Here is a 14,090-nt window from a genome sequence, read left to right as displayed (position 1 = left end):
AAACGCATCGATCGATCACTAAGATGGACCAAAGCGTAACAATGTGATCGATCGATGAGATTATCCCATCGATCGATCTAGGATATCAAGTGTTCCTCGGAATTTCCTCGGAATATTCCGAGGAAATTCCGAGGAACTACTGTTTTGGGTTTCAAAATCTCGAATGTTTTTTTATAAACGCATCGATCGATGGATTTATGTCCAAAAACGCATCGATCGATCACTAAGATGGACCAAAGCGTAACAATGTGATCGATCGATGAGATTATCCCATCGATCGATCTAGGATATCAAGTGTTCCTCGGAATTTCCTCGGAATATTCCGAGGAAATTCCGAGGAACTACTGTTTTGGGCTTCAAAATCTCGAATGTTTTTTTATAAACGCATCGATAGTTGGATTTATGTCCAAAAATGCATCGATCGATCACTAAGATGGACCAAAGCGTAACAATGTGATCGATCGATGGTTATATGTCCAAAAACGCATCGATCGATCACTTGTTCGTCGGAATTTCCTTGGAATTTTGTGAGGAACACATTTCTCCTCGGAATTTCCTCGGAATATACCGACGGATTAATGTTTCCTCGGAATTCCGTCGGTATATTCCGAGGAAATTCCGAGGAAACCCAAAATTTGAGCTTCCTCGGAATTTCCTCGGGAAATTCTGAGGATTTCATTTTCCGTCGGAATGTCCGTCAGAATACCGATGTTTTCTTGTAGTGACTCAATAGCTTATAGGAGTTTTGCATATTATTTAAACCTTTCCATTTGTTTCTAAATATAAAATGTTCAGCTAAAAACATAGATATTTAAAAAAAAAATATTTTGAATAAAAAATATCATTAAAATTATAAATTAATAGTATTAAACCAATTACAAAATAATTAGTAAATGTGATTAGTTTCAAGTAAAAAATAACCTAGAAAAATAAAAATATTTTAATATTCCATATTGGAACATCAAAATTCTTAAAACATCATATATTTAAGAACATAATGAGTATTAACTAGCTTTAATTGATCTGTTGTTTGCTTTATGTTTTGTTTAGTTGTTTCTTCGGATCTCTCTCAACCTCACATTGTTTGTTTCTTTAGAAGTGAGAAAGTGATTGCATTTAATTTCTAAGAATACTTAATAACTTAATAACCTAAAATTGAAAGTCAAGTGCAATTTTAAATACACGTATTTACTAAAGGGCTGTGAATTAAAACCGATTCATAGCACGAGAGACACCTTGCCCAATCAACCTATTTACTGACCCTTTCGTGTTTCCTCTTTTAAACTATGTCACGTATATGTACACATACATGTGTGTGTATATCAGGGTAAAAGAATCAAGCACTATTTGTAGTTGTAGATGCAATGGTATTATTTTATACCCAACGAACTAGACAATCGTTATATCTTGTTTGTATGTCCACGGGAAACAAATTGGACTAGTTCGGATATGACATAATGACATATACTTTGTTTTAAACCCGACAAGAATACGTATGTTCTAGACTTGTAGAAAGATGATATATTATACATATAAAAAGAAGAATACGTTTGTTGTAGTAGACGCCAACACATAATAATAATACAGTATGTTCAGGGCCTGCTGAGGAGGGGGACAAGCGGTCTAGCTGCTCCGGACCCAAGCTCGTGTATTTTGTATATTAATAGTTAAGAGGTCTAATTCTTTTAAAAAAACTATATTTTTATATAAAAAAATTATAAATAAAATTGAAAAGGAATAAAAAATATTTGATATTTATATATTTTATTTTTATCACAAAATATTACTGATTAAATTTTAAAAATATTTTAAACATTATCTAAAAATAAATTTTTGAGGGTAAATTTTTTTTTTTGTCTTAGGGTCCATAACAATATTAAGCCGGTAATGAGTATGTTATATGTTTGTTGTACTAACAACAAGATTTCATACATTTCAAACGAAAAAGAGAGATTGATGTGAACAGTATTATTGCTTTTAGAAAACTATTGAAGGTTCAGCGAGTTAAAGTCGAATCCTTGTAATAATCTCTGTTCCAACGGACAAACATGCAGCTGTTAAAAATTATCGACGCCGTTTGACCTATTTTTTCTTCTTCTTTGTTTTCTTCCTCACTTGTATTACTATTTTATTCATCTAAAATTTTTGTTCCAGCAGAAAATGCTTACGTTTCTTCTCTCATTACGAGAATAAACCTTTTTTTTTTCAATATTGCTTCAAAAACTTTCTGTCATGTTAATTTGATTTTAGGTATATGTTTAAAAAATAGATCATTAGATTAAAGGTCTCAACATTATTATTTTAAGTTTATTCACTTGTTTTGCTTGCTTGCTAACAAAACAAAGTTTACTAGTTTAGTTAATATATTAATAAAATATCCAATATATGACCTTGACCAAGACAAATGTGCTAGAGTAGTATTAACGGCGTCAGTTGCCGTTAATCCCATTTACCAAAATATATACTACAAGGGAATCTCTTCTCTCTCTCTCTCTCTCACTCGCCATTCAATCACTTCCATCTTTTTCAAAATCTCCTTTTCCCACTCTCTCTCTCTCTCTCTCGCTTGAAGAACAAGATTGGTATATTTGTTACAATGGGCTAGTTTATCAATATCTTTCACAAATAAAGAAGAAGAAGGTGATATCTTTGAGGTTGATATCTCGAAAAAAATGGGGAAGAAAGAGCAGAAAGATCATCATTCAACAGTAGAAAGCGACGACAAAGTCGAAGCTGTTCTTCATCTTCTTCGTAAACATTCTCCTCTCACTCTTAAACAGGTTTGTTTACTAATTAATTATCTCACTGATCTTTCCATTAATCTATCAGCTTTTTTTTTTGAAGTGCTGGTTTTTTATATTCTCGGGTTAATAAATATTGCAGGAGAAGTTCTGTAACAGAGCTTGTGTCAGTAGATTCTTGAGAACAAAAGGAGACAATGCGAAGAAAGCAGCTAAACAGTTAAGATCATGCCTTTCATGGAGATCTTCTCTTGGCATCGGTATACTCTCTCTCTCTTAACCTGTTCATATATATATGTTTTGAAATGTATCTATATAGTTATGGATGCACGTATATTGAAAATCTGTATATATAATCATATATTCTTGTATATATTTTTTTTCCTTTTCACGATGTTCTTGTATGTTAATATACTTGTATAGTTGTATACACGTATATTTACTACACACACGTTACATCTTCAAGGGGCAAAGCTTTATTTAATAGACTGTCTACAATTTTAAACTAAAAACGAGAGGATAAAATCATAAAGCTTAAAGTACGCATGACGCAGTGTATAGATGATAGATTGGTTAGTGGTTAGCGTTTTGATATTTGTATATCTTTTGTGTAATTAGAAAACAGACGTTTCATTCCTTTTCTCGTGGTTTGATGTGTGTCCCATGTTTGAACATTGAGCGTTAAAGTGAATATCCACTCATTATGACACCCACTTAATTTAATTAAACCTCTTATATTTAATTTTTTAAGATTCTTTTAAAATTTATTTTATTTTCTTATAATAATTACAGAGAGCTTAATCGCCGACGAGTTCACGGCGGAGCTAGCTGAAGGCCTTGCTTATGTAGCCGGCCTTGACGACGAGTGTAGACCCGTTTTGGTAACTCAGTGTTTCATCGTTTTTTCTTCTTTTGATGAGTTGGCTTATTTTCTGTAACCAAAAACCTAATATAATATACTTTGTTTTCTCTTAGGTTTTCCGCATTAAACAAGACTACCAGAAGCTACACACGCAGAAACAGTATGTATAAATTAACCATACAAATTAAAGATCAAAAACCAAACAGAAATTCTCGATATTAATCTGTATTGCTTTTTCAAAAATAGGTTGACTCGTTTGGTGGTATTTACATTGGAGGTAGCAATCTCAACCATGTGCAGGAACGTCGAAGAATTTGTCATCCTTTTCGATGCTAGTAAGTTCTCTCTTTCTTTTGTTTACAAATTTTTTGTCTAAATCATTTTAAGATAGGAAAAAAAGTTTCTAAATAAAGGTGAAAAGTGAAAAAAATTCAAAATATAGGTAAACTTTTTTGATTTTGTCTTTTTATCTTCAATGGAATTTTTGTCATGGTAAAAGATACATGACTACTTTTAACTAAATATGAAGTTTGGTAAAAATTGGGGACCGGAACATGTCGGAACTCCGGCAGGAAAGTGGGAGAGGTAACGATCTGATAATGTCCGTAGTGTCCTTGTTTAGTCACGGTCACACACCAATCACTATCTCAATTATTGAGGGCATTATTGGCATTTACATATGTCAAGCTTCTACAGCAGTGGCAGTACTTCTCAACTCTGATAGTACTCTTTAGCTTTTCATTAACTGTTCCTCTTTTGATCCTCTGCAACTCCACAGTACACTCTTTTATCTAGAAGTAAAAAACAGAAGTAAAATATTTATTTTATTTTGTTACACACGTTAATTACCTGGTTAGCTAATTTTTTTGAACCTTATGAAATGTCAGGCTTCTTCAAATCAGCATCAGCCTTCATGAACATACTTGTGACTACACTCAAAATAGTTGCAGAGTATTATCCTTGTCGTCTTTTCAAAGCTTTTGTCATCGACCCTCCTCCTCTTTTTTCGTACCTTTGGAAGGTAAATAATTTGATCATTTCAGTTATTATTTTTACTGTACAAGTATATCGTAAGCTTAGCTATACATCTAATGCGATTGGATTTTGAAACTTACTTCTTTTTAACTTGATAAGAATTTGAACTTACTCAGACACGAGTCAAAGTGTTAGTTCACCTATCTAAAGTAACATACCACTGATACCTGACGAGTTGACAGCGACGAGATACTGATCCTCTACGTTCACGTGTAGGGTATTCGTTCATTCCTGGATCTGTCAACAGCCACGATGATTGTATCGATGCAGAATTTCCAAAACTCGTTTGACTACGACGACTTCTCTTCTTCATACCCATCACGAGTCTCCTCCCTCCGTTTCGACACGTCATCAATAAAATCAACGGACAAGATCGGCTCCTGCGCATCCTCTAGGTTCGCCTTCACCGTATCACGCGACGGTCTCGACACGGTCAAACCGTGGTGCCTCACGCTGACCGACACGTCATCATCGAAGCTAGGACACACAGGCGCGTACCTCTCACCGCTAAACGCGCGTTCTTTCTCCTTCGCGTCACCCGCGGCTAGGCGCGAGCCCATCGGTGGACCCAGGAGAAGCTTTTTCGCTTCCACGCCAATGCCAGCTAGGACGATCGAACGTCACTGCATCGGAGGAACGCTCCGTGACCCGCGGGTGCCTCGCCCGTCTTTCTTCCAGTCTCCGGCGGTGTTTTTCCGGCGAGAGTCACACGTCAGCAAAACTGAGAAACCGAGGGATACGTTCCTTCCTTTCCTCAAGTTCTATCGTAGACCGTACGATGAGATGACTTATAGGTCAAAGATGCGGCCCCCACTCGGTGGTCTTGTCTCTATTGTTTCAACGCAGATTAGACGCCGCCACGTGTCTTTGTCTCAACGGTTCTAGCTTATGAAGCTATATATAGTTTATTCACCTCATGAAGAAAGTACGTAGTAGTAAAAAAAAAGTACGTAGTAGTATATAACTTTTGTTGCCATTTTGTTACAAGAGGTTTCCATTATTGTTGACTTTTTCTATCGTGTTAGTTCCTCAGATGTATTTTTAATAATCTTATTGATCAATTGTTTATTTATTTAGCAGTTTTCTTAATGGTTTGATTTCAGTTATCTATATAGTCCCAATCGTTTGAACTTTGAATGCGTTGTGTCAAGATTATGATTTGAACTTTAACACTTTCGTAGCTTTTTAATAGACGATGATTATAATTAATAATTACCATGGGCACATTTCGGGATAAGCATGCAACAACAACAAAAAGTCTTCGCTTAGACAACGTGGTCGTGACAGAGAATGGCTCACTGGGAGAATTCAAATGAGAACATGCGATGTTACTGTTGTTGTTTCTTTATTTGTTAGAGGATACAAGTACCTATATGTGACCCCATTATTTCCTAATCATAAAATAATATAAAAAGCAAACCGTTGACAAAAACAAAATAATCTTATAGTGGTAAGAAAACTGAAAAGAAGGTGTAAACAGTTTAGAGTTGTTTCGATTATTTTAGCTAAAAAACATATAAAGACACATTTGATGTTTTTAAAACCATTCACTCACCTGCTCTGTTATTTACTCTGAATTAGTTCCAAGCGAGGAGAAAGACCTCATACAAAAAACTTTGAGCTACGTAACTTATAGATTTCTTTATTTAAATTGGGATACTACACATAGCCTTTACAAATTTCAATCTTAATTCTTTGTCACCACATTTTAAGTTTGACAGAAAAATACATGCAGGCATAGACCATAAGGGTTATGGGTTTGAGTCGTTTGACATTACTTTATTCAGCTAGTTTCAATATTTGTTAGGAAAATGTGTCAATCGAGTAAATGTGTACTGATATAATTGATTAGAAAGGTCAATGTGAACTGTCTTCTGTTTTCTAGTGCTTGTGTGTATATGCATCGTGTTGCATTAGTATAAGGTTTATTGTTGTAGAAAAATTAGTAATGTCTTGGAGCAGTTGTCGCCATTGCATCAAGGTTTATACAAAATCACATTCATGAAGCGATATGACGTAACCTGGGTTTAGGCATTTTCTATTTGGAAGTTTACTTTTTCAAAAAAAAATATAGTAAAATGGCCTTTTCTTGCATAATTTTCGGGGTCATTTTCTTTTTGTTGAACTGTTGATGCTTGTGTCTTCTTCGCATGGGAAAAAATAATTCAAATACAGAGATGTACAGATTTTTTTGTTACACTCTCGACTTTTACTCTTTGTCGGGTTATGGAGCAATGAGTTCCCATTTGTCACTTTCATTTGTTACTTTTTGTAGTAAATTCCTAAAACTGATTTCGTCTTTTAAACAAAACTATATATTTGAAAAAAATCTCCTAGCCACCACTACTATAATACGTGATTTAGCTAGTGGACAAACTCATTAACTTATTTTTTTCTTCTAAATCCATAATATATTATTGGTTAAATGTTGCTTACTTTTCAATAAATTTGTTGTGAGTAATCCATATCTAGGAAAAATGCTCGCCTTTTTCCTGATTCAACTAGAAACTGAAAACCCAAGTACTTTTGAAAACATTAGATGAGGACTCTATTCAAACCCTAAATGTCTTCTCAATTTAACATACATGCTTATCTTTTTTGGAAATTCAAAAAGATGAATTATTTTGGATGCATTTCAAGTTTTAACCTTGGAGTTGTTAGAGCACGAGAGCACCTTTATCCCCTCCTCTGGGCTCTTAAGAGGTGGATCCCACATTTTTTTTAAAACTCAACTCTTCCTCCTCTTCTGCAAGATGCGAGTTTCATAGAGTTTTTGTACTGTTCGCGGGTCCCACTGACATGTGAAGGCCCGCGATTGGTTAGTTTTTAATTTTTTTTTTTAAAAATCGGACAAGAAAAAAAAACCTAAGAACCCACGTCCCCCTTAGCATTAATCATGCTCTGATTAATCCAGATTCTTAATCTGAGGTTCTTAACTCATGATTTGACACTTTTTTTTTTTTTTTTTACACTTTTCGGCTAAGAACCGGTTCTTATATCTCTTATTTAAGAGTCGGTTCTTAGCTTTTCTTAGTTAAAAGCTAAGAAACGGTTCTTGATCGAAGCTAAGAATCTCACCCTAAGAACCCGGGTTAATCATGGTCTTAGCCGAAGAGACTTGAGCAAGGTTAATTTTCATTATAATTAAAAAAAAGTGAACCATCACAAAATAAAAGCAGGCCGATAGGAATTTACGATGGGCTAAGTTAAAGGCCCATTATGATTTTTCTTTTTTTGAAGGCCCATTATGATTATTCTGTTCTTTCCTTGTTATCTCGGTCAACGCGTTTAGTCAACACTTTCCTTTGCGTTTATTGTTTACAGAGTATCTCTTCCACAATCCAATTCGATCTCTTAGCAGATTCCGCACTCCGATCTTCTCCATCACTCTCGTTCTCTCCGTATCATTTCAAAAAGAGCTGAGATGGAGGTTGAATTCAAAGCAATGCTCGACGATCTCGATGTTCTCGAGAAATCTCTCTCCGATCCTGCTCCCATCCACAAGGTGTGTTTGAAATTTTGCTTCAGATCTCGTTTCCTTAGTGGATTATTATTTGTGGGTATCTCATTAGATTCGAAAAGAACTGAACTTTCACATGCATTGTGTGTGTTAAAGAGTGATCCTTGCATTGATCTTTATGTGAATTTGCAAAATGTCAAAGCTTTTGGTTGTTGCATTGCTGCAGCTGCGATCACATGTTGAGAATCTAGCGGCTCTGTCCAAGTGTAGCCCTCACCGGCGTTCCAAAGTCAAGGTCTGCTTTTATATGCTAATTTGACAAAATTATTGTAGTTTAAGTTTGAATGTATGTAATCAATGCTGAACGTTTTGATTTCAGGAGTTAAGTTCGGAAGTGGTGGATAGTAATCCTTACAGTAGGCTTATGGCACTTCAGCGGATGGGTATTGTTGAGAACTATGAGAGGATCAGAGAGTTTTCAGTCGCTATTGTTGTATGTATTTAGCTAAAACTCTCTTTGTTTCCATGTTTTCCTTTAAAAATTGTATTTAGCTAAAACTCTACACGTGCATTGAGCAGGGAATTGGTGGTGTTGGAAGTGTGGCTGCTGAGATGCTGACCAGATGTGGTATAGGTCGTCTTTTGTTGTATGACTATGACACTGTCGAGCTAGCTAACATGAACAGACTCTTTTTCCGACCTGATCAGGTTCTTCTCAGTTTTCATTATCTGTCTCCTCTGCTCGGTGACGTGATTCTAATGTGTGTGTAATGGTGAACCTAGGTTGGTATGACAAAGACTGATGCTGCTGTTCAGACGCTTGCTGAAATTAACCCGGACGTAGTACTTGAGGTATGTTTTCTACTTGATGTCTTACATCGTGGGGTTTAAGCATATGCCTGATGATGCTAGTTATATCATATTTTATCTAGTAAAAATTGCAATGGGTGTGTTTGATTTGAAATAGAAACTTATGAAGTAGGAGGTCTTTGATGTATGATGTTTCTTATGGTTCTCTCATGAAACTTTCACACATACAGAATTCTATTTCATGCGATTTCTATTTTTGTTTTGCTAGAGTTTCACAATGAACATAACAACAGTGCAAGGCTTTGAAACCTTCACGTCGAGCTTGAAGAACAAGTCGTTTTGCCCTAGCAAGGAGGGCAGTGGCGTGGATCTTGTTTTGAGTTGTGTCGATAATTATGAAGCAAGGATGGCTGTCAACCAGGTAGCTCTGATTTTTCTTTCTAGAGATAGTTCTTACTTCACCTTCAAGCTTTTTTTATCTTTAATTGGACATACATAATTCAATCACTCACAGCATCTGGTTATCCCTTTGATGTATAGGCATGCAATGAGTTAAATCAGACATGGATGGAGTCAGGTAAATAGTATGAAAAGCTTATAATTAATATGTATCATTGGGAATTCACCAATGCTGATGGATCAGTCATCCTTTTATACGTTGTCTCAACTTATACAAAAATACATAAAAACACTGAACCTAGGCTTCTGAGTTTATAGTAACAAAGAATATGATATTTTGTGCAGGTGTTTCCGAAGATGCTGTTTCAGGTCACATACAGCTTCTGGTTCCTGGAGAAACTGCTTGTTTTGCTTGTGCACCTCCTCTGGTATGTTCTGTTCTCTTCTGTTATCACTCATACAACTCTTAACCTACCATACTCTGCCTTAGTATTGATACTACACTTACTTCTCTTCTAAATAATATCTTTATTTCTGTGGTAGGTCGTTGCATCTGGAATTGATGAACGAACACTTAAGAGGGAAGGGGTCTGTGCTGCATCTCTTCCTACTACTATGGTAATTTTCTAACAGCCTAACAAAAATTTTGGATATATTCTTGATTAGTTATCACATTTGAAGCTAATGCTTTTGTTTTGTAAGCCTTGTCTATGTTCTAAGAGTTGTTTGATGTCAAATTCAGGGTGTTGTTGCTGGTCTTTTGGTTCAAAACTCTCTCAAGTTCTTACTGAATTTTGGTGAAGTTTCTCCATACCTGGTACAAAACACTTTACGGTTCATTATAGAAACATTATCATATGATTCACTTAATTTTAACTTGTTTTTGTGCTAATTTTAACTTGTTTTTGTGCTTCTACTACTTGACCCACAGGGTTACAATTCACTGAAGGATTTTTTCCCAACTATGCAAATGAGACCTAATCCACAATGCTCGAATGTAGCTTGTCTAGAACGGCAGGTAACTTGAGAGTAAAAATCGACTACAAAACTTTTCTCAGCTGGTCTTTGTTATCTATCATGTTTTGGTTAAATAAAAAAATGAAATCTGAAAATGCAGAAAGAGTACATGCTTGCGAAACCAGCAAGGGACGCTGCTGCTAAAGCTAAGAAGGAAGCCGAAGCTGCAACAGCTGTAGATGATGGTCCACTCCATGATGATAACGAGTGGAACATAAGGTAACAGCTCAGATCTTTCTCTTTTTTTTAATTGCAACTTGAAACCTGATGGGCATTCTCATGTCTTATAATAAGTGTGGTGGACGATGAAAATGAGAAGGATACTACAAAAGCTTCATCAAGTTCAGGTATTTTCAACTCGGGACTCTCTGTAATATTAATGTGAAAATGTATCAAGTGTAGGTCTTCTTCTTCCAATGATCTATTTTGTGTTTGTATAGGGGCATTGCCGGAAGGGCTTACTCGGGAGCTTCCAGAGGCAGATGAGTATGAGAAAGCAATAGCTATAGGGTCTGGAGAGGCAGAGGAGGAAGAGGACGACCTTGAAGAACTGAAGAAACAGCTCGAGGCTCTTAATGCTGCTTGAGTCTTTGTGGTATAGTGGTTTAGCAGTTTTTTTTTTTACTTGAAAGAGGTGGCAAAATGCAATTGTGTAAACCATAAACGAGTGTGTTAGAGTTTTGATAAATTGGATCTCATGGGCATATAAACTTTACTTGAATACCTTTTGGATGATGATTTCTCTCCCTTTTTATCTATTGGCTACCAAAGACGAAGAGATACCATTTTTACAGAGGTTGCATGGCTTTCTATCAATGTAACTAAACTTGATGAAGCTAACTAGCAATTTAAGTTTTAATAATCTTATCTAGATGACTAAACTTTATTTTTCAAATGAGAGAACCATTCATAAAATGACAAGTGGTCATAGAGATCCGTAAGTTTTTAATCGATTTTTTTTTAAGAACTCATTCTCAACTTCCCTTTAATCAACTACGATGACGTGTTGTGAATGGACGATTGCGTTTTTGGGTGGACGACCAAATTATTTCCTTAATATGATATATCTTAATATTTTGTTTCCTAGTCGTTTTGGCTTGAAAACATTGGTTTGAAATTGAATTCGTAGTTGTTTGTTGATTTAATTAAAGCGAAAACTAAGACCAACTAAAAGTTAAAAGAGTTTATTTAATGTGATTCAACCAAGTTATAAGCAGGAAGCTTCATGACGTTTTCTCAAAATTCAACCAGAACACGGTTAGAATACTACACGTGTCGATATTAAACCAATACTTGCACGCTTTTCATTTGAAGTTATCCACATTACTTTACAGAAATACAATCCTATTTTAATAAGAATTTGATCCATGCATTCATAATTGTTAATTATATATGAATTTAAGCTATATAATAAATTGGAATATATATTCTGGTGAATGGTGACATTAATGTTCTATGCTCCACGCGGTTTTCAAAAACCGACATTTTTCCTTGCTTTCTCGCCCTATATATCTACATACACACGCATTTGTAAAGATATTCAAAGATCAAAATCATTCTTGATCCAACAAAGAAAACATTTTCAAACACACATACAATTCTTGCCTATAGATCAAAGTTGTTACATTAACAGTTGAAGATGAGCCAGTACAACAACCAATCTGCAGGTATGAAAGTTCCTGATTATTTTGTAACTTTTTACTATTTTGTTAATTTTAAGATGTGTAAAGACCATAAGTAAGTTCTTGAGCCATGATCTTGTAAAAGACTAATGATATATATGACGTAACGTAGGAGCTAATTCTCCACCACCGATGTCAACCGGTCCCGCACCGCCGCCGCCGATGGGTTACCCGACGAACGACCCGAGTCATGGTTCGGCGGCTCCTGTTAAAGTGGAGACCAGTTCTAAGGGTGACGGATTCTTTAAAGGATGGTAAGTAATTATCATGAAACTTTACTTCTACATAACTATATTTTTGTGCCTTATATTTTTTGATGATACAGTATTTGATTTTGTTTCATTGGAATCTTGTGTTTGTAGTCTTGCGGCCATGTGCTGCTGTTGTGCCCTGGACATCTGCTTCTAAGGAGATACAATAACATTGGAATGGTTTTATCTACGAAGAGTTGTGTGAATGTCATGTGAATTATTATTCTCTCTAGCCTTATTGTAAAAAGAAACATTCTGTTATTGTTTTATTGGATTTCCTGTAAGACTTGTGTTTTTCCATTCGAACATATTATGTCTTTACTCTATATGAATTTATGGTACTTTTAGTTCATTTCTATTGCTCTTGGGTTTGTTGTACCTTTAAATCAAACGAGAATAAATATGATTATCAACCAATGAACCTTATAAAATATATAAACTACAGTTTTTATTTAGTTTATATAATCCGAGAATAAAGGTGGAGCCATATCATTTGAATACTGGTTCAAGATTGACTCGTGAGTGCGTATTTTTCGTTTACTTTCGGTCCTTATCTTTTTTGGAGCCAGAAACGTGGGATCATACACAAAGTGTCATCTCTGCTTAACAATGGTTAAACATGCCCGGTCCTGAGCCATATGCTAGTGAAGTATTGAATTATAGTCCCAAACTTTTAAAAAAATATTATACATTCAAGAAATTTTCTATAGCCCCCAAAATTTCAGATGGACCTTGTAGATAAGTCTTCATTTGTTTAGTATTAGCTAGAGTTAATGAACACAAAACTGTTAACCAAAAAAGGAAAACAAAAGGATTAAAACACCCTAAGTCTTGCTTCTCTTACAAGTAACAAACCCTACCTAGCTACCTTGTGCGATTCGGACTAATGAAACACCATCAGCCCCAATTTTGTACACGGTTTTTTGTATTTTATGATTTGGTTTCAACCATTGCTCGACCGTCTTCGTCGCAATTGCTTCGTGGGATTGAGTTTGCTCCGAACCGGCATAGTTAAGCTCGACCGGTTCCGGTGGTAACGTGACTTCAACCGTCAACGTTAAAACTCCTTTGTAATCGTCATCAAGCGACTTTGTTTTTTCAGAAACGTACAAAATCATGTCAATAAGCATAAACTGAGCATCGAACTCGACTATTCCAGCGTCGATAAATAGCTCGTAGAGTTCTACTTTCTCCGGACAATCTTCGTCTTCAAATATGAAATTGTCGACAGTGGAGGAGAAGCAGACATCCTGTAAAAGAGACCCTTGTCGGATAATCTTGACATTAGCATCGATAGTGAACTCTTCTGCTTCTTGTCGATGTTCGAGTTGATGGTCAAGTTTCAGTTTAAAGGGAGAAGGATGAGCATTGTCTTTCATCATGGTTTGTAGTTTACGGAGAAATAAAAAAGATTTTGATTGAATCTAAGGTGTTGCGGCCTATATATTAGCCGAAACATTAGGTCATTGTTTTGTTTGTTAGACAATTTAATGTTAATTGATTTAGTCATTAATGGAATATCTCATAATTAAAACAAGTAAAAGTAATAAAAATCAAAAGAGAAAAGGAAATTTATTGTAGTGATAAACTTTTTTTAAAAAATTAAGATTTTTAAATATTTTTTTTATGTTTTTACCAATGAAAATATTCAAAGGAAATTTATTTACATATGTGAACTTTAACTGCCCCTTCTCATAAAAAGTACAAGTGATAAAAAGGAAAAGAGAAAAGGAAAATAATTTTTTAGATACATAAGAGAAGTTTAACTGCCCCTTCTCATAAACGAATTTTGAAAATTTAATGTATAATAAAATTGGTTCTAATATGCAAAAA

At 35.1% G+C, this 14,090-nt stretch overlaps 4 protein-coding genes across 4 annotated transcripts; 3 read left to right on the top strand and 1 right to left on the bottom strand.

The window, feature by feature from the left end:
- Positions 1 to 2,507: 2,507 nt before the first annotated feature.
- LOC106292948 (CRAL-TRIO domain-containing protein C23B6.04c) lies at positions 2,508 to 5,714 on the top strand. Its single transcript, XM_013728618.1, has 7 exons — positions 2,508 to 2,780; positions 2,884 to 3,001; positions 3,534 to 3,622; positions 3,717 to 3,763; positions 3,850 to 3,938; positions 4,491 to 4,624; positions 4,855 to 5,714. Exons 1-7 carry the CDS (start codon positions 2,673 to 2,675, stop codon positions 5,521 to 5,523), a joined length of 1,254 nt encoding a protein of 417 aa, XP_013584072.1. The 5' UTR covers positions 2,508 to 2,672; the 3' UTR covers positions 5,524 to 5,714.
- Positions 5,715 to 7,935: 2,221 nt separating this feature from the next.
- On the top strand, positions 7,936 to 11,078 carry LOC106343847 (ubiquitin-like modifier-activating enzyme 5). Its single transcript, XM_013783175.1, has 14 exons — positions 7,936 to 8,143; positions 8,325 to 8,393; positions 8,478 to 8,591; positions 8,678 to 8,806; positions 8,882 to 8,950; positions 9,177 to 9,329; positions 9,449 to 9,485; positions 9,653 to 9,735; positions 9,851 to 9,925; positions 10,050 to 10,124; positions 10,239 to 10,325; positions 10,425 to 10,543; positions 10,619 to 10,671; positions 10,765 to 11,078. The coding sequence occupies exons 1-14, from the start codon at positions 8,063 to 8,065 to the stop codon at positions 10,908 to 10,910; spliced, it is 1,290 nt and encodes a 429-aa protein (XP_013638629.1). The 5' UTR covers positions 7,936 to 8,062; the 3' UTR covers positions 10,911 to 11,078.
- Positions 11,079 to 11,776: 698 nt separating this feature from the next.
- LOC106293040 (cysteine-rich and transmembrane domain-containing protein A) lies at positions 11,777 to 12,615 on the top strand. The gene is made up of 3 exons (XM_013728710.1): positions 11,777 to 11,991; positions 12,119 to 12,260; positions 12,369 to 12,615. The coding sequence occupies exons 1-3, from the start codon at positions 11,964 to 11,966 to the stop codon at positions 12,412 to 12,414; spliced, it is 216 nt and encodes a 71-aa protein (XP_013584164.1). The 5' UTR covers positions 11,777 to 11,963; the 3' UTR covers positions 12,415 to 12,615.
- A 221-nt stretch (positions 12,616 to 12,836) lies between these two features.
- Positions 12,837 to 13,647, bottom strand: LOC106293039. Its single transcript, XM_013728709.1, has one exon. The coding sequence runs from the start codon at positions 13,637 to 13,639 to the stop codon at positions 13,118 to 13,120; it is 522 nt and encodes a 173-aa protein (XP_013584163.1). The 5' UTR covers positions 13,640 to 13,647; the 3' UTR covers positions 12,837 to 13,117.
- Positions 13,648 to 14,090: the final 443 nt, after the last annotated feature.

The sequence above is a fragment of the Brassica oleracea genome, chromosome C5 (assembly GCF_000695525.1).
Source record: "Brassica oleracea var. oleracea cultivar TO1000 chromosome C5, BOL, whole genome shotgun sequence".
NCBI lineage: Eukaryota > Viridiplantae > Streptophyta > Magnoliopsida > Brassicales > Brassicaceae > Brassica > Brassica oleracea.
This window is presented reverse-complemented; position numbering and strand designations above follow the sequence as displayed.

Coding starts and splice junctions, on each gene's coding strand:
- LOC106343847 (XM_013783175.1), top strand. CDS start 8,063: ATGGAGGTTGAATTCAAAGCAATGCTCGACGATCTCGATGTTCTCGAG. Junction 9,486..9,652: donor TCAGACATGGATGGAGTCAG/GTAAATAGTATG, acceptor TATTTTGTGCAG/GTGTTTCCGAAGATGCTGTT. Junction 10,544..10,618: donor GATAACGAGTGGAACATAAG/GTAACAGCTCAG, acceptor TCTTATAATAAG/TGTGGTGGACGATGAAAATG.
- LOC106292948 (XM_013728618.1), top strand. CDS start 2,673: ATGGGGAAGAAAGAGCAGAAAGATCATCATTCAACAGTAGAAAGCGAC. Junction 2,781..2,883: donor CTCCTCTCACTCTTAAACAG/GTTTGTTTACTA, acceptor TAAATATTGCAG/GAGAAGTTCTGTAACAGAGC. Junction 4,625..4,854: donor TTTTTTCGTACCTTTGGAAG/GTAAATAATTTG, acceptor GTTCACGTGTAG/GGTATTCGTTCATTCCTGGA.
- LOC106293040 (XM_013728710.1), top strand. CDS start 11,964: ATGAGCCAGTACAACAACCAATCTGCAG. Junction 11,992..12,118: donor GTACAACAACCAATCTGCAG/GTATGAAAGTTC, acceptor GACGTAACGTAG/GAGCTAATTCTCCACCACCG. Junction 12,261..12,368: donor GACGGATTCTTTAAAGGATG/GTAAGTAATTAT, acceptor TTGTGTTTGTAG/TCTTGCGGCCATGTGCTGCT.
- LOC106293039 (XM_013728709.1), bottom strand. CDS start 13,639: ATGATGAAAGACAATGCTCATCCTTCTCCCTTTAAACTGAAACTTGAC.